This window comes from Argopecten irradians, chromosome 3 (genome assembly GCF_041381155.1).
Source record: "Argopecten irradians isolate NY chromosome 3, Ai_NY, whole genome shotgun sequence".
Taxonomy (NCBI): Eukaryota; Metazoa; Mollusca; class Bivalvia; order Pectinida; family Pectinidae; genus Argopecten; species Argopecten irradians.
Window position 1 is genome coordinate 2595179 of NC_091136.1, and position 24568 is coordinate 2619746.

At 35.2% G+C, this 24568-nt stretch overlaps 2 protein-coding genes across 2 annotated transcripts; both read right to left on the bottom strand.

The window, feature by feature from the left end:
* Positions 1 to 3571: 3571 nt before the first annotated feature.
* Positions 3572 to 15459, bottom strand: LOC138317302 (cyclic nucleotide-binding domain-containing protein 2-like). Its single transcript, XM_069258870.1, has 19 exons — positions 13720 to 15459; positions 13379 to 13440; positions 12010 to 12148; positions 11554 to 11628; positions 11262 to 11350; positions 11011 to 11084; positions 10114 to 10202; positions 9773 to 9856; positions 9070 to 9125; positions 8827 to 8904; positions 8341 to 8401; positions 7816 to 7945; positions 7430 to 7485; positions 6873 to 6933; positions 6350 to 6393; positions 5810 to 5950; positions 5273 to 5317; positions 4691 to 4780; positions 3572 to 4195 (listed from the first exon to the last, which is right to left on the bottom strand). Exons 1-19 carry the CDS (start codon positions 14083 to 14085, stop codon positions 4091 to 4093), a joined length of 1845 nt encoding a protein of 614 aa, XP_069114971.1. The 5' UTR covers positions 14086 to 15459; the 3' UTR covers positions 3572 to 4090.
* Positions 15460 to 15580: 121 nt separating this feature from the next.
* On the bottom strand, positions 15581 to 20159 carry LOC138317303 (ribosyldihydronicotinamide dehydrogenase [quinone]-like). The gene is made up of 5 exons (XM_069258871.1): positions 19891 to 20159; positions 17699 to 17864; positions 17198 to 17442; positions 16386 to 16487; positions 15581 to 16152 (listed from the first exon to the last, which is right to left on the bottom strand). Exons 1-5 carry the CDS (start codon positions 19894 to 19896, stop codon positions 15883 to 15885), a joined length of 789 nt encoding a protein of 262 aa, XP_069114972.1. The 5' UTR covers positions 19897 to 20159; the 3' UTR covers positions 15581 to 15882.
* Between the last annotated feature and the right edge of the window lie 4409 nt (positions 20160 to 24568).

Consider the following 24568-nt stretch of genomic DNA (forward strand, 5'->3'; position numbering starts at 1 on the left):
AGTGTTATCAACATTTAATTCTTTACAAGTGGTTATGATAAGGCACGAATTAAATTATATTCTGAATACACCCACAATGCTAAAAGTGTCCAACAAGAGGCCCATGGGCCTTAACGGTCATCTGACTATTAGTACAATACAACATAGTCGTTTAAAGATTTTAGCCTATTTGACCCCTGTGACCTTGAATGAAGGTTAAGGTAAATCATTTGAACAAACTTTGTAGCCCTTCATCCCAGCATGTCACAGGCCCAATATCAATACCCTGGGCCTTCTGTTTCTCGAGAAGAAGTCATTTAAAGATTTTAGCTTATTTGACCCCCGTGACCTTGAATGAAGATCAAGGTCATTCATTTGAACAAATTTGGTAGCCGTTCATCCTAGCATGCCACAGGCCTAATATCAGGTCTCTAAACCTCTTCATTATTCACAAGATGTTGTTTAAACGATTTTAGCCCCCGTGACCTTCAATGAAGGTCGAGGTCATTTATTTGAACAAACTTGGTAGCCCTTCATCCCAGCATCCTACGGGCCCAATATCAGTACCCTGGGCTGTCTGGTTCTTGAGAAGAGACGTTTAAAGATTATAGCCTTTTTGACCCCTGTGACTTTCAATGAAGGTTAAAGTCATTCATTTGAACAAACTTGGTAGCCCTTCATCCCAACATGTAACAGGCGCAATATCAATACCCTGGGCCTTCTGGTTCTTGAGAAGAAGTCGTTTAAAGATTTTAGTCTATTTGACCCCGTGACCTTGAATGAAGGTCAAGGTCATTTATTTGAACAAACTTGGTAGCCCTTCATTCCAGCACGCCACAGGCCTAATATCAGGTCCCTAGGCCGTCTGGTTCTTGAGAAGAAGTCGTTAAAAGATTTTAGCCTTTTTCACCCCTGTGACCTCGAATGAAGGTCAAGGTCATTTATTTGAACAAACTTGGTAGCCCTTCATACCAGCATGCCACAGGCCTAATATCAGGTCTCTAGGCCTCTTTGTTATTCACAAGAAGTTGTTTAATGGATTTTAGTCTATTTGACCGCTGTGACCTTGAATGAAGGTCCAGGTCATTTATTTGAACAAACTTAGTAGCCCTTTATCCCAGAATCCTACAGGCCAACTATCAGTACCCTTGGCTGTTTGGTTCTTGAGAAGAAGTCGTTTCAAGATTTTAGCCTTTTTGACCCCTGTGACCTTGAATGAAGGTCAAGGTCATTCATGTGAACAAACTTGGTAGTCCTCCATCCCAGCAACATACAGGCCAAATATGAGTACCCTGGGCCGTCCGGTTATTGAGAAGAAGTCGTTTGAATGAAAAGTTTACGGACGGAGCACGGCGCACGGGGCACGGCGGACGGCGCACGGCGCACGGCGCACGGTGGACGGCGCACGGCGCACGACGACGGACAGTGCATGATGACAATAGGTCATCCTGACCCTTTGGGTCAGATGACCTAAAAATGCAGGGATGAGAATTCTGATTTTCAGTATGTATTTGGATTTTATATACTGCCTCATTTTAAAATACATTTTTGTATATCAAAAACTGAGTCGTAGATCTTCGATCCAATTACCTGAATTGTTTGAACTGTTCCGGGACAAGTGTCTTTGGAGGGGATTCGACGGAGAATAATATTGCATCAACATTGTTTCATCCCCCGACTACGCATCTGATCATATGTGAGAGCTGTATATTACTGTAGAAATATAAGTATATCTTTCTTCTTACAACAGCCGTCATGCATGATCAAAAACTGACGCACATTGAGCCAATACCGACTCATATTGAGCCAAAATTGACGCACATTGAGACAACGTTGACGAATATTGAACCAGCACTGACGCATATTGAGACACCACTGACGCGTATTGAGATACCACGAACGCATATTGAGATAACACTGACGCACATTCAGACACCACTGACACATATTGAGACACCACTGACGCATATTGAGACAACACTGACACACATTCAGACACCACGAACGCATATTGAGATAACACTGACACACATTTAGACAACACTGACGTACATTTAGACAACACTAACGCATATTGAGACAACACTGACACACATTCAGACAACACTGACGCATATTGAGACAACACTGACGCACATCCAGACAACGCTGACACACAATCAGACAACACTGACGTACATTTAGACAACACTGACGCATATTCAGGCACCACTGACGAACATTTAGAAAATATTAATATACCTCTACTTTATTAGCGCTATATAAAAGTTACTGGATTAAATTGACTAGCTCCCTACTTTTTTCAAAACACTTGGTTAGCTGTGTGTTAGTCTTTCGAACTAACACACCCCTGAATGCTAGCACACACCCGGACTTGGCTATTTCCGTTTAACCAATCAGATTCAAGGTGGGCGGGACTTGTTTCCGACCACGCCAATAGTTGCGAGGCTACGTAACAATTGGGAGGAGCTAGTTTCCGATCATGCCATTTCCGTTGACGTCATCAAACGACGTTAGAATCGATCAGAACTTGTTACCGAACACGTCGTCATGTTTATCTTGTAAGTGCAGTTTATGAAAATTGTAATGGGGTCAGAAGACAATACCTTTTATATGTGTACATGAACGTACAGTTATGTACGTTTTTAATCTACATGAAAGTGGTTAACGTCTCAGAATTTCAACAATACATATAGGCATGGACTCGGGGACTATACCTCGCCAGACAACGCTACAGGAGAACTGTTACCGAGGGAAAGAGCCATAATAGATTTAGTACGTCACATGACATTCTTTATGATGTCAAATATTTTGTTACGTACTCATTCCCGGGGGACTATACTTTGGTAAATTTCCCGTAGTCAAGTATAGTCTTCCGTAGTCAAGAAGGACAGGAAACTGTCGCAAAAATAGATCATGGCTGTTATCCAATCGCATTCCTAGTAATTATCATGTGATGTACTAACAATCTCTAATGACCGAAGCCGTATAGCGTATGGAAAAATATATTTAACCTAATCATAGCTTTAGTATGTATCGGTATATTATCGGCTCCGCATTGGGTAATAAGACAAGTCTCGGGAAACCAGAATCTTGCTATAACCCTCGACCCCATACTTTAACTGTATACTGACGCACATTCAGACAACGCTGACACACTGACAACACTGACGCACATTCAGACAACGCTAACACACATTCAGAAAACGCTGATACACAATCCGACAACACTGACGCTCATTCAGACAACACGTACATCCAAACAACACTAACGCACATTGCACATGATATGTTACACCACTCCAATCAAGAACAACGAAATCACTGCACGACTAGAATTTGAAACTTTAAGGGGATCTTAAATTAGTCGAGTTTATTCAAAGTTGTTCAAAAGAGTAAGTCATCGGCACGCCACCTTCTCTGTAAATGTCAACAACATTTTACCGAAAATTCCATGATGTTGCCAGAAGCAGACTGGAAACACGATTATTGAGACAAAGGTCGGATCTACAGACATTGACAAACTCGATTCAGAAATGTTCTGATAAATGCTGATAAATGACTTAAATTCCAAAAACAACAGAAATTCGTGTAACTTTTATTTGGTAAAAAGAAACATAACCAAGATTCAATGTAAAAACAATTTTCAAAACTAGTCATGTGCTTAAACAAATTTTGTCAGAACAAATACCTCATATTGTAAAATTGTCAATAAAGAAATAAATAAACGGTGATATGCTTAATTACCTGATTTGTGAATTTTTAATTTCTGATTTGCTGTACTAAAATAATTCGACGAAGATTTATCTTAATATATATATATATATATATATGTGTGTGTGTGTGTGTGTGTGTGTGTGTGTATAATACAAAATTAATGTACATGTATTACAGATTTTGAAATGTTGTTCACAATGTATATGTTTTACAGATATTGTTCTAAATATTGCGCCTTTCGATTTTGCTATGTTTAGACGCCAGCAAATGTCACAAAGCCGGTCTTCGTCCACAATCATCGGTTTAGATGATACACATGCATTTCTTTGATAGCTTAAGCCTCGACGCTGTAAAAATCCCCAGTATCGCCATGACAGCCCATTGATAAGTAAAATTACTTTGTCATGGCGTCATGAAGCACCTGATATTTGAACATGTCCCAGTGTAGTTTTTCGTCCACAGCATCTCTAACGTGCGAGTTGCTAGGATATGGCAGTATCTGGAATATACAGAATGAATTATTCTAATACGTATTATACAGTGTCACTAAAAATATTCACTATATCATATATGCATACAAAAGCTTCTTACTTTCATACAACGAAAAGAGATACCATAATCAACAGCAGTAATGGCGGCATCTTTCATAATCAATATGGGGTTCCAAATATATGGGTATAAAGGTAGACAAGAATAATAAATAGTTAATTGAATTATCAACATTTCATTTCAAGATATTTCATTGAATGAAAAGATTTAATTTGACAGTAGGCAAAGCCAAATCAAAACTATGCCTATGCTTAGCAATTATCTACATGTTTTTTTTGGCCCTGGATAGCAATTGTCTCCTAAAATATTTCGCACTGTGCAAACTTTTTTCAAGGGAGTTGGGAATTATCATAAGGATGATCATATACTGTAGATACAATAAATGCAATGCGCGATATACAGAATTATTAATTAGAGTGAAAATATCTATATAATGGTCACGTACTCTATACAGTAGTCGACGTTTGAGATCATCGTCCATGTGGTCCCGAAAGAACTGTTTGGACAGCAAAATACATTCAGCACCACTGCTGACCTAAAGTGAAAACCGACAACTAGTATCATATTGTATGTAACCAGAATATCTTTGGAACTACATGTTACATAATCGACAAGTACAATGTATATACACGAAACCATTGCACGAAATTAAAACTTTCACGGAAGAGAGTTACATCTTAATTTGATCGCACTTTGAACGCACCATATTTCCAATTGATGTAGTTACTATAACGATTTTTAAATAAATATAAACATTCTTGAAACGATATTGCCATACATATTTATGTTTGCATGGTTCAATTTCTTGAAATAAAATTATGAGACTTTCATATATGTATATGTACAGTAGTATAGGGAAGTGGAGATACCAGGGTCATAAGTTGCTGAATGTTTTACCATATTTTGGCCCAAAGGTGGAACATCTCTATCATACATACACTTAACGAATCTTGATTTCCGTGACATTTTCTTATTTTTGCAGTAAATGGTTCAGATAATCATATCAAATTAATGAAACTACACTCACCAGACTTAGAGAAGGTAGCCGTTTATACAGAAGTGACTGCAAACCCTTCAGGGAAAATAATAACATAATAACTTAGAGTCCTTGACACATAGTAACAGAACGCAGAATATTTGATTTTATCTAATGCAAAACTACCCAAAGAGTTATATGCAAGTCATAACACAAGCAATACGTACACTATATGTTCATATTCCATTTAAATCTGCAAAAACTGTTTTGCCCGTTCGACTTTTCTAATAACATTAGAACAAGATTTGTCTGAAAAGTCCGATGACGTATGTAGCAATGGTGGAATTATTGCATATTTGATCATATGACCTTTGACTCCCCCTAACATTGACCCCACTGCATGATCAAACAAATTGACATCATCATTTTTTATTCAGTTATTTTTTTTCTTTTGCGAAAGAGAATAACCTATTGAACATTTTGTAATATGGTAAAAAGTTTGAGCAAGAAAAGCTGATGAAACCCACAGACGCCGACATAAGCCACCAGACTATAATTAAAACGAGGTTAAATAGCGAGACTACTCACGAAGCATTCACGTTCTGTGATGGTATCTATCTTTACGTAATAAGTATTTCCTTTAGCAGACGACTCGCGGACATCTCTGCACGGACTTCGAACGTCTGCGCGAGGGCTACCATGGCGAGTAACACATTTTCGTCTTGGCGTCTAAAAGTCAAGGTGTAATCGAGGTTTAGTTTCTAATATTTATGATCATTTGGTCCATCAGATAAGCTTAAAAGTAGGTTACATAGAATATTATGTATTATTTAATAAACACCTCAAGCAAGCAGAAAGATATCCGATGGTCACTGGTATATTCTAATTTCACATTATATTCAGTAGCAATCATATGTTCATTTTCTTTGGTGATCTATTCCAAGTACAAAAAAAACCCGTATTTTTTACCTTATCGCTATGTAAGACAACAGCATAAGATATAGTTTTGTTATTGGGAAAGGATCGCCAAATTAAAACACAAAACCTTGATAAATGTTGATGTTTCTTTTGAAATTATGCTTTTTTTATACAAATGTAATCTTGCAATTACAAGGCGAACCGACTTACCATGTCAGGAGTACGAGGAGTTCTTGGAGTTGCGGAATTGTTGGCTAAAAATTGCAAGTAACATTAATTTGTTGATAAAACATACTTTTGCCAGTTAATGTAAGTGAAGACCTATGGATTCTCTATATTGGTTTAATTCCATAAACGATAGTAATTGAAATACCAACTGTGTTATAAGGATTCTTTACAGAAAATTGCCTTGGTTAGAAATATGGGAAGAAAGTGGAAATGCAATAGCTAATGGAACAACAAAAATGATACTGGAATCAAAATGATATTATAGTGTATAGTAATTATTTGTTATAAATCTGGTATCATATTCCTGGCAAATATTTTCTGCTTTACATTGTTTATTAACTTACGACGTCGATTCCTGTGTTATCATATCGCATTTCAATGTCATCAGTTCAACATTATTTCTTATGGAAATTAGGAAATCAACTCTGGTTACATTTGTATCAGATTCTTCGACTTTATGTCAAGGCTAACAAATAAAAAATTCTTTGAAAACTTTCTAACTTACCAGCGTTTATTGAAGGCAGTGCTGGAGTTTGGCAAACTAATTTGCTATTGGCTATTTTTGACTACAAGGAAACGAAAGTCATTATAAGAGAAAAAAAGCAAAACAGTAAAATGTGTATCAGCATAATTATATCGACCAACATATCACACAGGTCAGGTTTTTTTTCGGTAAGGCGGCGAGTCTGTCAAGAATAAAAATTAACCTTAATGTTATATGTGATTTCGATCAAACTGCCGTTTTGTTTTATATAACTATTTTTTATATATATATACTATGAAGAAAAGTCTGAGAATGGCGCAAAAATCCGACATAATCATGACGTCACAATAGAGACGACGACGTTGCGTTTAGAAAAAACAATCCATTGGAAAATCAATGAAATCGTATGTTTAAACTATTTTATGTGAGCAGGTAGTCTGAAAAAATAATTGTAAGCATTGATGTAACTATGTTTTAACTTCATCGGGTTATGAAAGAAATTTTGTTTGCAAACTTTTGTGAGAACCATCTTATTTTTGCATGCGATTAATTTCTATTTTATTCGAGTTTTCAGGTACCTTTGATTTGCGAGAACTGAACATCTCCGTAGGCGATCCAGGTATAGCCTCTGAAACTGAAAACAATAACACATAATGTAAGTAAATGTATAAAACACAAAAACAGAACTAGTATTATGCAAAGACGTGTACGAAATATATTAAGCGAAGTTTCCACCAAAAAAAACCACAGTAATTTGGTTCCATACGACTGTATATGTAACTTAATTCCTTTTGATAATTTCATGAAGAAATCTCACGTATAAGTATTTTTGAGGAATAATGTTTTCATTTCCTTTTTCAAAGCTTTAAAAGTATTAGATCTGATGGAAATAAATAGTTTGTTACAGTACGCATCGAATATTATTAAGGAAAAAACAATCTTTGTTTCTGAGTTGGTCTGTCACCTATGTTAGTAGATCTGTTAATTTCGGGAAGGCATTCGTCCATAGAAGAGTTGCGTTTCTTATTTGGTCCCGGCACTGGCGTTCGTTCTCGAGTTCTACGTGTCACAGATTCGTATACGTGGCAGGAACCCTGTTTGACCCGAAAATCATACCAGTCAAGGACAAATAACAGAATCAACATGAAATAACAGAAAAAATAATTGCTTTAGTCAAGGACAAATAATGCGGTAAATTTAGGACAGACAAAATATCCCAACCGGCTAGCAGTAGAGCACAAAATTCAGCATGACAACGGTTCATAGCAAAATTCCTATAAGTAACTAATATAAACTTAATTCGTCTTTCTACAAAAAATGTTTATCTCATAGAAAACAAAAAAGGAAAATGATGGGATTTCTTAAAAGTTCCTATAGAATTGATTTGTGTCAAATGAAAACTCATCTTCTTGATGAGATAGATTACACACTTTACTTGACAACTGAAAATGGATTTTGATTTCTATTTAATAATAGATAGATTGTTTACCGATTTGATGATGTAGATCCACTCTGATTGGTTGCTATCCTTTACTATAACTGCCCCTCTCCTGTGATTAACACAATACAACATACAGTATACTGCCGAGCAAAAACCTCAGATTCAGCGTACAATATTGAATCCCTAACATCGTCGCTTTTGAATTCCATAGCAAAAATAGATAATGAATAATGTGAAGAAATCAGTACATGTAAGATACGGTTCTTTTTAAAATTCCATTTAGCATTATTCTTACTCAAAATGTAAATACATACATATTTTATTGATAATTGATGTTTTGCATATGTGATCGAAATGAAATTTTTATCCAAAATGATCCATCTGATATAAAGGTGAATTACATCTTCTGCAATTTTAAATTTAGATATGCCAATCAGTACTTGAAAAAAATATCATATATGAGCATGGAGTGTTGTTTTTCGTAATGCATTAATTGTTGAATTTTTAGATGTTGGATAGTTAGCATATACTGACCTGTAGTGATGTACTGAACAGGAGAATTGGTATGTCTGTAAAAGTTGGAACGGAAATCCGGACAGATCGGGCACAGTACTGAAAGGCGCAAAGCAATGCTACACAAAGATCTTATTCATCACATTAACACATGCTGTCATATCCTAAATATTGCTCAGCAAATTATTTCAAAATTCAATACACATATCTTTCAATTGTCTTGTGATACCAAGGTTTATTAGTACACTATCCAATCACACTTACTTTAAGAAGCTGATACAGTGCGGTGGCCCGGAGGACTGAAACAGTCTGAGCAATTCCTGTTGATATGGAAAACAAAATGACATTCCATATCGTGATGAGTAACTACAATGTAGGTATCATTTGTCATGGTACTCGAATAAAAAATGAATTAGTCATCAATACATTCTTTCGTGGTTTCGAACATTTTTTTCGTGGGCACGAATAGTTGTGAATCGTCTTTGTAACAATGATTCATTTATCATTATCTTTGAGGTTTTCTTTTTTTTTATTCGTGGTTCAATAGCTATCACAATGAACATTTCTACACCACGAAAAATTATGTTTTGGGATAAGAGAAATCATATAACTACTCATAAAATTTTATTTTATTTATTTTATTTCGTTTTTATTTATTTATTCATTTATTTTTCCGGGTTATTTTTTTCATTTTTTTTTTTTTTTTCGTTTTCTTTTATTCTCTTTTTTTTATTTTTTTTTTAACTTTACTTTTGAACCAATTTTCGGTTTCTCAAAAGTCAAAACTTAAGTGACAAAAACTTTTCAACAAATAAATAACATGTGCATGCATTTTCTTATTTTTAATGCACTGTACTTCTTCCATCGACGTAGAGAATATGTAACCCATTTAAATTGGTTAATTCATCTCAACAAAAGGTTAGTTGTGAGGTGGTGACAGAAATTACTCTCGGATAAGTGTACCTACTTCCCTGTCTATGCCGATCACCTCCAATGGCTCTTTACATACAATCGTCATGGGACGCTCCGAACTAGTGAGGATTTCTTTCTCCTGGCAGAGAGGTATTTCATTAGCATAATCAATGAATCAATAATTTTGAAATCACTTTCATTAACGAACATTACATAATTCAGATATAAAATGCTCTTCTCAAGAAATCTTTAATTTCTAACATTAAAAAAAAACCTTTTCTCTCGCTCTGAATGCGTCAATGTAAATTTCGTGCACATTTATCTTGTATAAGGAATATTTGTTAGACTAAGTTTCGTCCATTTCTGATATTTGAAAATGAAATTTTAACAACTTACGCCGATTACGTCCCCTTGTCTGTGAAACTCGACAAACTGAGATCTCTTAGCAACAGCGTTTTCCTTGTAGTCAAGGCAACGGGAAACAGCTACAATAAATCACTCAGTACATAAATGATGTGCATGTATATAGTATCATATTGCAAATATAATTACGAGTAGACCTATTCAAACATTGTTTAAATATTGAAAGGGTTTAATGTGATTTGTTTTTTCTTCTTGTTATGGATTTACTAGCATAATACAAAAGTCAGAGTACCCCTTGATAAACCGTTACATATATTTACATCATTAAGGTCAATCCCAATAATCACTATTTTCATCCTGGAAAATTCTATTTTAAAGAAAATCTTGTGTCATTTTATTATCGAATCACAAACGCCGTCATGAACAATTGTTTGATAAGATGCAACAATTAAATTTCGAGCAAACGATAACCCTCGTTACAAAGCAAAAACAAAATTATTATGTAGTTATAATGTTATCAAACATGTTGCCGACATTAGCGAAGGCAGTGAGCGGGAAGGCGCGCCAGACTCTTCTACATCCGATCGAGGTATGTATTTCCTGTGTTTAAGTATAACTGTGCTATTTTAACCGCCCATACTTTTGATATAGATGGACAATGATTTTTAATTACTTAGTATGTTGAATAAACTTAACAATACTGCTTCGTCATGACTTATTTCATAGATACAACAAAGTCACTATAGATGACGATCAGAATGCAGACTGGTCATGTTGAAAACATTGGTGGGAACTCCAACAATCTTCATATACAACTGTACATACACAATATCTTAATTTGCATTCTATTTCAATACATTGAAATGTATACTTTGCCAAGTTATGAATGATGTAAAAGTGACTTGACGGCTGATTTACTAGTATACTGACCAACTCCAGACAAGATGAGATAATAAAAATGAGCAGGATTCCCTTCCCTCACCAGTACCGACGCCTTTTCGAACCTGAAATTGACAATTAATTATGTAGGAGTTTTAAAATAGTATTTCACGTACCCCGATGTCCTAATTGTATTTCGGTCGTGGTTTTACATGTAGTCGCAGTTTTTGACAACACAAAAACACAGAAAATTTGAAAATATGATTTTAGATTTTAATGATAAAATGTGACGCAATATTTACCTGGAGTACCATCCACTCCGACATATTCCTTGTTGTACATGTTCGGGGTAGCTACAAAATTTGCTTAATTTGCGTAACATGAGAGTCATCTGAAACGTAAATTGAAGGCTATTTCAGGTTTTGTTACGAGAATAAATTTATCTCATTGTTTCAATCAAGATTGAAATATTTACGATACTGTTGAAATGCATTTTGCCGACATTTGCGTGAAACGTAGAATCATAACCCTCAAGGCAATGCTCAAACATTTGTGATAGTAAAATGTTATTCTAGTGAGCAAATTTATACTGACCGCTGTGATATCATCTGCTGACCGCCACTCCGGAAGCTTTTCTAGACAGTTTCGTAATGTGTTGATGAAATTTTTCTGGCAAAAATTAAGTAGAAATTTTGACATCAACTTTATCTTATGAGTTATTATAATAACACGTACACCTAGATAAAGGAGTATACCGTATTTATATGTTGTTAACTCCTAGACATATCCGCGAGCAACATCGATATTATGTACTGTATCTCGGAAATTATCTAACCCTCAGACCAAAACTTTAAATAAGTTTTTTTAAGGAACTGGGAAGTATTGACCCAAGTCGTTACATATAAATGTATGTGTGTTACGAAAAGGTAGTTTCAATAAATTTAGTCAATATGGCCATACATAAATCAGCATCATTTACCTAGGCTAGAACGACAAAAGGATACATTTGTATATCATGTAATTATTCTATCATAAAAAAGACGGACTTACTTGCCCCAAAGCTTTAAATGGAGTTACGTCGAATAGTGCTCGGGGGTCAGGCGAGTTGGGTGTGTCTGGACGCCGTTTGGTGGATGTATTGAGAAAGAACAGAATCCCTTCCTCCTGATTAAGGGGTCTTTTGGAGCGGCTAAAATAATCAACTCTGAGTTTTATTAAAGAAAGAGCCTTTTATATTTAATACTATAAATAACGAATGTATCGATTATCCAAAATTTAATTTAAATACAGCATAGCAGACTACTTCTGAACAAGCTAAACATTTTTGCGAAACAAAACCTTGAACATTATTTTGTATCTTTTTTTCCAATTATTCAGTTTAATAAATATTTTTTTATTTTAAAAGTCTCTAGCTAGCTCATATACATTGAAGCTAGGATTTGAAAACAGTTGTATAGCTGGTATTAATTACTCTTTCACAATTTAATAAGTAAGTTATATAACCCTGCTCTAAATCTGTAAATGCTTGACAACATTTTGCAATAATCTCCGAGTGTAGTCTATAATTGATACTCGTCTGGTATATTTTTAAAAAGTAGCAACGTTATTTTTTAACAAACAGGAGGAAAATGAAAACAACAAGAACAACAAACACAATACTGATTGTACACATGTAATGTTTTGGTCAATGTCGCTGTGCTATATAATACATATATACATGGTACAACATACTATAAGACTCTTTCATATGTGGATATGAAGAATAGGGATATTCTACCCTCGGGATCACAAAATGTTGTAAAACCCTCGGCAAGCCTCTGGTTTTACAACAATTTGTGATCCCGAGGGTTGCAATTGAATATCCCTATCCTTCATATCCACATATGAAAGAGTCTTTGCTCTCATACCTCGACATTTTATTGCAATATTACAACTACATATGTATTTTTCTCCGCCATTTTGAAATTAATTTGAAAAAAACCGCAACTGCAAGTCAATTCTCCATACATGAAAATTGCATGATATTTCCAACGCAAATTCCGTTGTTTGTATCTTTTAAAGTTAATCCAGCCTAGTTTCTAAAAAAAAAGTTAAAATTGTACCTAGAAAATAGTAATTTTGTTGACGATGTGACGTCACAAGGCTTTATTGCATAGGTAGCCATGCAATACAGCCCCAGGCGACATAAGTTTATTGCCCTAGACCAGCCATTATCACATGTGTAGGTATGAGAGAAAACAAACTCTTGATTTTGTTTTTTAAATTAAAAAAAAAAAACAAACATCAGAATCACTATTGAAACATGAAGTCTTCCTTTACACGAATTGAAATTTATACAGATTACAGGAGCTGATCAAAATTATGTTGAATATTAACACAACGTTTTATACATAAAATCAGTATTCAAGATTTAACCTACCGTATGCACATGTTCCAGGCAAACTTTACAAACTCCACCGTTCGTCGGAATTTGTCATACCCCTGTAAACAACATTGATACGAATTAATGATCGACCACAGTGAATAACTGATAATAATGATTTTGTTAACAATAAACTGACTCTATCGATATTCCTTAATTAGTTAAAGTTTATACAAATTTATATACGCGCGTGTATATATGGATCTACAATGTATATATCCTTATTGCCCATCTATATATAGACCATTTTAGACCTTAGACGTTATACGGGTCTAGATCATAAAACGGTAGTTTGAATCTCGGAAAAAAATATCAAAACATCACCATTATCAACTTACCCGCTTTCCTGTCTTCTTTAGCTTCCAAATCCGGACAGTTTTTAGGACAGTCAAGACGCTTTCCGACACAGGACAATCATGATAATCCTCAGAGTCCGAACACTCTCCTATAAACACTTTATTCCGTGAAAATATGTCCGGATTTCGTGTGTCAGATTTCGCAGACGCCATCTTTGAAGGGGAAACTATGACAGGTGGCAGACGTCCGTCAAAGAAACTATTCAAACCTTGCTTTGTCTTCGGCTGTTCATTCTTTGCACTGTTTGTTCGGCTACATTTTCCTCTCGTACGAGTCCTTCTGGATACCTTATAGATAGTGGTGTATTCTTCCTTTTCTTCCGTCTCTGTCTCATACTCATGTTCCATAGCTCTAATTAGATTTACAAGTTGTCTAACGTCCGTAAAAGATCAAAGCCTTAATTAAGTTATAAATAAGCAATTAATGAACTAAAAATGTAAAGCCAAAATAGTACACAAATAAAAATCTAAGAATATAGACTGTCCATCATTGCCTTATCAAAAATAACGTCCATTGTCAGGGTAGTGTCGCAATAGGTAAAACGACAGACTGTTATAGATCTTGGGTCGGTTTGCTGTTGTTTTCGTTGCTGGATATTTATTTTATGAAATGGCAGTCTTGGCGACAAGACATATCCAGCGACGTCACTAACCCTAGCTAGGAGTGCGACAAACGACACGATATGTTTACCTGGCCGATGTCCGATTGAGTTCATATTCGTTAAAAACAAACGGCAAGTTTCGATAAGGTGTAAAACCGTAGTACCTATTTCTATATTGCCATATTTAGCGTTATGATATTAAAACGTTCCACCCGCCCGTGTTTTCATACACTGAACTCCAACAGTTACCGTATGTTGAAAACTATTGTGCTTTCATCCGGTTTTACAAAACGTCATCAGTAAAGAATTGTAAGATAAGTTGATTAATGATGTAAACAGTGCAAAATATTCACAGTTTGCACTGATATAGAATCAATAATCATGCTTCTAGTATTATCATTATCAGTGTATAATGATAGTACAATACGTGCGGTGATTCTATTGTTACGGGAATAGTCGCTGGAGTAGCAACGTGAGGTCATGACCCCACTTTTGATGGGAACATATGAATGACTCGATTCTAATCAGCTGTTCAATCGAATTCGTTGACGATGACGGGAGAGACAAAAATATGGGTATTTTAATAAAAAAAAAATGTGCAACTGCTGCGAGAATAAATTATATTCATTTACGTGAAAAACTGTAAATATAAGGAATAGATATATATTTTGTTGAGGTTATGAGGGTATAATGATAATGGAGCAGGTGTAAATTATGTAACCCCAGCGAAGCCGAGTTACATAAAATGTACACGGGCTCCATTATCATTATACCCTCATAATAACCTCAACAAAATATAAATCTATTCCTTAAATAGTCGATGGCGTAGCAACGTGGGGTCATGACCCCACTTTTGGTGGGAACATATGAATGACTCGATACCAAATCAGCTGTTCAATCGAATTCATTGATGATGACAGGAGGGAAGAAACTATGGGTAATTTAATAGAAAAAACTATGCAACTGCCGCGATAATAAATGATATTCATTTACGTGAAAAACTGTAAATATAAGGAATATGTTTTCATTTTGTTGATACTATGAGGGTATAATGATAATGTAACCCGGCTTATACCCTCATAACCCCACCAAAATAAAAATATATAATAACAAACGTGATTATAATAATATTCACTGCAAAGAACATGGCTTTAAAGTGATATTGGCTAATGAACGTCATTATGCATAATGATGTTATTTACGTAAAGGAAACACGACTGAAAGACAAATGACATATATAATGTTTGATTCAATGAATTTTATTATGTTCAATATGCTTTCTTAACAAAATGTAAAAATAAGATATGTCATATTCAATACAATGGCGATGACAGTAAATAAATTATAAAATTCTCTCCCACACATCTGCAAACCGTACATTTTGTATGTACATCATTCTCGATACTCCACAGTTACCCACAGTGTAATTTTACTGATCATAAAAAATTACAATCTAACCCACTTATATTGAATCCAGATATATTGAAATGTAGATAGCTTCTGCTATTCATTATTAAATAATCCCTTGATGGCACTAGTTATATCATGACAGAGGTTTGCCCATGTGGTGACCGACAGATGGCGCTCGTTCAGTTCGTTTCGTTTTATCACAGAATTCGTTGGTAAAAGTCAAGGTGGTTGCGTCATAGTCAGATCGTGATGGGAAGGTTAGGGGAGCTTCCGTCCAGATTCCTTGTAAGCGTTCCCGCCACTCAGAGAGGTATTCGGCTTTTTTTGATTCGTCAATAAATGGCAAGCCATGGGAAATTTGAGGAGAAAGTACTTCAAAGCCACAGATTCGTAGAATTCCGTACTGTCAACAAAAACCAGGAATTGTTATTTATTTGGACTTTGCGTGGCGTGTTCACTCCATCCTTACATTACATATATATATAGCTAGAATGCGCGTCATTATCATGTTAAACACTGAACAACTCGACAACAATGTACATAATTATGAGAGGCCTATAAATGAGGACTCGGTATGATTATCAAATAATAGCTTCTATAATTAGGAGACTTTTGAACTTACTAGTGGACACTCACCTGTATTGGCCACAACAGGACGTTGACATCTCCGGACACTCCGTGGTCAGACAGCATTGCCCTTGTCCCTCCGGTCGTAAGGGACAATATCGCCTTCTTACCCTGGTCAAACAAAAAAAACCATGATATATAGTTTATATATACCCATTGTAATCCTAGGGGTGACCTAGTGGTTTGAATGTCTCGACACATGACCACAAGCCCTCCACCTCTGGGTCGCGAGGTCGAATGCCAGGTGGGGCAGCTGTCAGATACTGACCGCTGGTCGATGTGTTTTTCCTCGGGTACTCCTACTTTTCTCCACCAACAAACCTAACACGTCCTTACATGATCCTGGCTGTGAATTAAGAACTAACCCCTATCGGTGCACATAGTGTGCGGTCTAAGGGAGATAAGTATAACTCTTTATGTAAACAAGTTATTCCCTTTTACTTAGACCATAACTAAGTTTTGAGAGAATAAATATAGATTTGAAAGAGGAATTTTCCTGACGAAGATGTAGCGAGTTTCCCCAATACAGTATAATCAACCTCTCAACCACGTAGTTCATAATGAACATTTAAATATTGCCTTTTTTTCATTAAAACAGGACAGTGATATTTTGGAAGTTTAATTAAAGTTACATGAATTTTTTTTTTTTTTTTTTTTTTTTTTTTGCTTTTTAAATACTTGACATTCAACTATTGGGTCAGCGTACATATAATGTTGAACTATGTACGTATATACATAACAGTTAGGATGTAATCAAAGTTCTGATAGATATCATTGAAATTATCCTTGGCAGTGACCTATATGATATATTTTCCACTTACCGCCATCAGCCCTCGGTCCAATATTTGATTTTTCTCAAAATTAAAAGCGAATCCGTCCTGCAGAACACGGTCAAACCATCCTTTCAAAATGGCTGGGACGGAACTCCAATACATCGGGAACTGGAAAATAACTAGGTCCGCAGCCTGGAGTATATCCATTTCCGACTGGACATCTGGTAAGATCTCTCCTTCCTTATGACAATTTGTACTTACGGTATTATTTAATCTGCTGTCATTCAAATTTCCTGTAACAAATACGATTTACGTTTTATACAACAAAGTTATTCATATGGTGAATTTATTACTTAAATTGGTTTCTTTAAGCGTATAAGTATTTACAAAATTTACACACCATCAAGGAAAAAAACCATAATTCATTTTAGTGAAAAACAAATACAGCTACAAAATACTTACATAGGAAACAAAACTATCAGGCGCTCAAATGCTTTGGTCGTGAATCTGTGACTAATCGAGTAATCTAAAGCATTTCGAAATACGTACCTGCAATATCAGCAGGCTTAGCTATGGGGTCAAATCCTTGAGAATACAAGTCTGATATTTGTACTGTGTGACCATGGCTTTCAAGCTCCCTTACAGCCTCATCTAGAAGTCTGCTATTGAAGGACTCCTTGTCTTGATGCGCAAACACGATCAGTATTTGTTTGGTCTGTAAATCATATAAGAACGCTATTCTGTATTTGCATATTACAGAGTTATCTGCTCTTGCGGGTACGTATTGATTGTGACGTCATGAGTTTGCGAGCGTAACGTCATACTTTTCAAGGCAAACGACGTTATGTTCGCAAAATAATGGCGTAACAGTCGATACTTACCCGCAAGGGAGCTAACTCTGTAATATGCAAAGACAAGATAGTATATATGTAGGACGTGGACATGGAGGCAATACATTCAAAGACAAGATATTGTGTATCATCTTTATCCGACTATATCTCCGTGTTTACACGTGATTATCTATATCTGCCTCTGTGTTTACACGTGATTATCTATATCTACCTCCGTGTTTACACGTGTGTATCTTTATCTACCTCCATATTTACACGTGGTTATCTATATCTACCTCCGTCTTTACACGTAATTATCTATATCTATCTCCGTATTTACACGTTTGTATGTATATCTACCTCTGTGTTTACACGTGTGTATCCATATCTACCTCTGTGTTTACACTTGATTATCTATATCTACCTCCGTGTTTACACGTGTGTATCTTTATCTACCTCCATATTTACACGTGGTTATCTATATCTACCTCCTTCTTTACACGTAATTATCTATATCTACCTCTGTGTTTACACGTTTGTATGTATATCTACCTCAGTGTTTACACGTGTGTATCCATATCTACCTCTGTGTTTACACGTGTGTATCTATATCTACCTCTGTGTTTACACGTGTGTATCTATATCTACCTCTGTATTTACACGTGTGTATCTATATCTACCTCTGTGTTTACACGTGTGTATCTATATCTACCTCTGTGTTTACACGTGTGTATCTATATCTACCTCTGTGTTTACACGTGTGTATCTATATCTACCTCTGTGTTTACACGTGTGTATCTATATCTACCTTCGTGTTTACACGTGTGTATCTATATCTACCTCTGTGTTTACATGTGTGTATCTATATCTACCTCTGTGTTTACACGTGTGTATCTATATCTACCTCTGTGTTTACACGGGATTATCTATATCTACCTCTGTGTTTACACGTGTGTATCTATATCTACCTCTGTGTTTACACGTGATTATCTATATCTATCTCCGTGTTTACACGTGATTATCTATATCTACCTCAGTGTTTACACGTGTGTATCTATATCTATCTCCGTCTTTACACGTGATTATCTATATCTACCTCTGTATTTACACGTGTGTATCTATATCTACCTCTGTATTTACACGTGATTATCTATATTTACCTCTGTATTACACGTGTGTATCTATATCTATCTCCGTGTTTACACGTTTGTATGTATATCTACCTCAGTGTTTACACGTGTGTATCCATATCTACCTTCGTGTTTACACGTGTGTATCTATATCTACCTCTGTATTACACGTGTATATCTATATCTACCTCTGTGTTTACACGTGATTATCTATATCTACCTCCGTGTTTACACGTGTGTATCTATATCTACCTCCGTGTTTACATGTGTGTATCTATATCTACCTCAGTGTTTACACGTGTGTATCTATATCTACCTCCGTGTTTACATGTGTGTATATCTATATCTACCTCTGTGTTTACACGTGATTATCTATATCTACCTCTGTATTACACGTGTGTATCTATATCAACCTTCCTGTTTACATGTGTGTATCTATATCTACCTCCATGTTTACATGTGTGTATCTATATCTACCTCTGTATTTACACGTGTGTATCTTTATCCCTCCATATTTACACGTGGTTATCTATATCTATCTCCGTGTTTACACGTGTATATCTATTTCTACCTCTGTGTTTATACGTGATTATCTATATCTGCATGTACCTCGTGTTTACACGTGTTTATAATAAAATATATCTGCCTTCGTATTTACACGTGTTTATATATATGGAAATTTGCCGATCTTTCTACGATTTCTCATTTACATTATGTATATTTGCATTATGCACATGTTTAGTCAGTGTTTACAAATAAGTATACGCTATTTTACACCTACCTCCATCTGTACATGTATATATAATTCATGTGTACGTTAACACGTTCTTTCCTGTCTCACAGTCCCTTGACGTTTTTTCCTGAATGGTGGTAGTTCGTGGTATTATTCATGGTAACTTTAAATCACCTCTACCCAAAGCCCTACTACACTCCACTGATGCATAAACTTCAACTTTAACATTACATGTAAATTTTTAATGTATTTATCTACGGTTGAGTGAACTAGAGAAAATACGTGTACACGTCCGGATATAAAATCCAGCGATTACGTGCAGTACTAGTAGCATTGGGTAGATTAATACTAACTTAGTACTCCTTTACTAATATGCAGAATATGTTGAACTGGGATCAACGGAGCAAATCGTTTATAACTGTTTGTTTTGTTAATCGATCAGTTTCATTGTAGATATCCATTTGTTTTTGGCTACTGTTTGTAGTGGGTACATATTACTAAAACGTACCTAATCAAATCAATACTACAAAATCGATATATCTATTGTTTACCTGACTTGTGTAGTGAATATTTATGCTTGGACTTGTATAATCACTATTGAATAAACCCAGATATTGTATAAGAAGCTTGAGTGGTATTTCATCATACAGTCCTTGATATCAACCTTTCGTGCCACGTAACAAACAATATAGTCGAACTAAAGATCGTTCGTTTGTTCCTCATATAAAACATTGCATTCCGTCGACTGATCACCGTGTGCTAATAACACTGCCAAGAATGTGTGCACAGTGTACACATTATGCTTACACATAATTGCGTACCGCAACAGTAGTTAGACACCCGAGATATTAGTGAATGTGTGATTTCATGTGAATATGTATTTAAATAGAACCCTAGTACTCGGCATCGAATAGACACGCGGAATGTGTGTTTATTCAAGTATATCACAGGTGAACCTCGTTTTCTCGAACTCGTTAACCTCGACAATCTTGTTTAATTCGAAGTATTCTGTTGCACCTGGTAAAATTTATTCCCATATATTTGACAACTTGAAGTATTACCATTGTTCCGCCTAATTAGAGCAGAAACATATATGTACATTTCTGTTTATAGTTACCACGGTTGATTGACAAAAATTTGAAGTCAAACACTTCGGTAGAGCATGCGGGCACATGTTTTTCGTTTTAAGATACAAAATTATATAACTAACAAGACACTTTTTAGATAATCATTTTTATAATAAAAGTGCCTGTGTGGCAGAATAGAACAAAGAGGGACAATTTTTCTTAACAAAATAATTTTATTCTTTGGTTCTCTTGTGACAGTTTCGGTGATTAACGCAAGATGAAATATACATGATTTTCGCGCAATGATCCATTTTTCTTGACTCGATGTCCATGTGTTTTTCTTGTCCCTAGTATTTGTTTCCTGTAAATAAAAAACGATAGAAGAATTCAGACCATGGTCACTATCTATATAAGACCTTTATTGGAAAATATATTTAAACTATATTAATTAGTAGAAACATTCTTAGCTTATTTAAATCTATTGAATTGGAAATGTGTTTAATATGATAAGTTTAAAAAAAACTAATGTAAAATAACTTTTCTTATAAATATAGTCGATAAACCTCACACAAATAAAATATAAATAACTTGTTTGTTGATATACCTTTGCACATTTTTCTGTTTTATTTTCAATCTAAAAGATTATGTATATATATTAGAATATCCAATTAAAACTTATTCCTACTTGCTGTGGTAGTTTTTGAAACTGTGTAAATTTCACATTAACATAACATTGTTGATTGAACAAATGAGCTTCATTTTATGGGATTGTTTTTAAGGATATTTTTTCTAAAAATAATTCAAAATACCGCACGTGAGAGCGAGACGGTTGACCTGTTCAGTAGTATCCTCCTTTGCCACCGTAGTGACGGACAGTGCGCTGGACTATAAATAGAAAGTTCATAAATATATAGCACATACAATTAATTCAAAACTCGTCAAAATACATCTATTAGAGTAAATTACATTAGTTAAACGTGAACGTTCATGTAAACCTCAGAAAAAGTAGTTTGGGATGAATATGTTAACATCGATATCAAAAACAGTGACGCTCAATAGTTAGAGTTACCTCCCTTCCTACTAAGACTGAAAATTAACGTCAAAAGAATTTGTGTTTGAATTATAGGTCCGCAACATAAATGTATTTGGGATTTCAACAATATCAATCAAAATACTTAACGATGTCGTGGAATTTGTCAAAAGGTTTTGTTATAAGTTTCCTAAGCAATGTTGAACAATATAGTTAGATGTCCTATTTCCTTAGTGGTTATGTAACAGAATTAGTCTCACTGAGTTGTGTCCCTTTAATGAGTATGACTTATCAATCTATATTTATAAGGTTCTTGCAGGAAGCCTATGAACATAGATTATGAAATTTCTACGTTACAGTATAAAACAAATTCCGGCAAATATTATATAAATTCGCATCCATTTTAACATAATGGGTTATGAAAATTAAAGAGTTTGTTACATGTAAAACTATGTATTGTTTAACACCGAATACAAATATTTTCTGTTAGGTTCACACATTAGTATCAATGTGTGTGTATGAAAATTAAAATGTCGGAGCTGTCATATTGGCTCTGACACGCGTCATTTAAGATGCTCCACCACCGACAGAGCATAAACGATACTTGTCATTTGAACAATTATTGGTTTTAATCGTGTATAGATGTCTAATAAACACAAAAATAATATAAACTAAATTATTTTGCCTTTGGTGCATACAATATCGGTACTTCATTACATATAGAACATAATGCCATGGATTTTTTTCGAGCTCAATTGATAGTTTTTAATATTTTCATCTTCAAGTAAAATTAGAAGCTCAAACTTTTCAATGTTGATAGGAGTGTAAAGTAAGTAACTTTTGTAAGAGAAGAAAAATAGTAAGTCGTCTGCTTTCGTTTTTGATCGAGAAAAATATCATTCGTAAGCGTATAACATCTTAAAAGCGTACGTCAATGTCAAAGCACCGAAGTATCAAAGTATCGAGCCACGTGGTAGCGATTTAACTTATACAAAGAGTATACTTACTGATGGTGGGTGGGTAATATGGGGCCATTCCTGGAGCCATACCTCCCGGGAAGAATGGTGGGGGTGGGGGTGGCCTGACGGGCAGGGACAGCTGGTTGATGGCCCATGGGGCGAGAGCCAGAGTGGCTAGACCTGCGGGGGTAAAAGGCTGAGCGAAGTTCAAAAGCTGACCGGACACACATCCGAGCAGAGCCATGGCGGCGATGACGGCGACAACTCCCTTGTTCATGATTTCTGTCTGTGAGAATGAACAAAATTGACGTACAGAGGAAACATTGCGATAAAAGCAAACTTAATTAGTTCTAGTGCTGGTATATCCCATATTAACTTTTACCATGTTCTCCAAAGTTCTAATCTCCTGCTCAATTTACACTTAAACAGAACATACTTCAATGTATAAGTATGAAAAAAAGATCGATGCAGAAGCAATCACTCAATTCATTTCTTCTATAATAACAAAATTTCTAAGCTTAATGCATTTTTTTTCCAATCGTAATATTATACATGAATCAAAATGCCAGGTTTTAATGTAACTTAATTATAATTAATCTTAAATCAATCACTAATTAAAATGCAGTTCTTCGTATACCCAATCTGAAAAACAGACATCCTTATATCATTAGCTTATTTAATCTTTTATGAACTTGAGGATATAGACCTAGACAACATAAGACATACCACAATAGATATAAAAAAGATTGTCAGAATCAGAAAGAGAATTTACGAAAGAAATAAATGAATTATTCACAGCTTTCGCTCTAATCTGTAGTTTTCAGCGTTATATACCTCGAACAATATACGTCGTCACCAACACATGGATTTGAGAATTAATTAGTTTATATAATTATGGACTCACCAGATTCCCCATATACCGATTTTTTATCTGTACCCCTAAAACGTCTAAAAATGGTCTATGGGCACTCTGGTGGGTCCATAATTAAACTGTAACTAATTCTCATATCCCTGTGGTCCCAAAGCAACCATCCTCGAGAACGCAAAGTTAGCAGCGCTACCTAACGCATGTAATCTCACAGAATTTTACAAAAGACACAGATAGAAATGTGACTTACCTTAGACGGCTGCTACAGATCAGTGATGGTAAACCCCAGTGGTCAGTCCTTTTTATATAAACTGGACACATAACGGGGTAATGAATCGGCTGTCCGGTCGTGTCCACCTGACACTGACCATGTCATTAGGTGTCCGTATATTTGCTCTTTAGAACAAGGACTTATTATCGTCTCACGGCTGTCCTATGTCGCCTCTGGTGCCGATATATCATTAATGTCTCACACAACCGTACAACCGTTTTGGGTCCATACCACCCCTTTTGTTTTATGACAAAGAATTCTCTCAGATTATGAAACTTATCGGTGGTGTAATATTACACAGATTAAGAGCAAATTGTTTGAAGTTAAAGGAATACATAAGTATTTAGGACAATCGGATAAAGATTTGTAAATAAAATGGTAAACCATTTTTGTAAAATTTTATAAAGTATAAAATTGCACTAAAACGTCGAAGTATGAGAGAAAAAACACTTTCATATGTGTATATGAAGTATCACAAAATGTTGTAAAACCCTCGGCAAGCCTCTGGTTTACAACATTTTGTGAACCTCC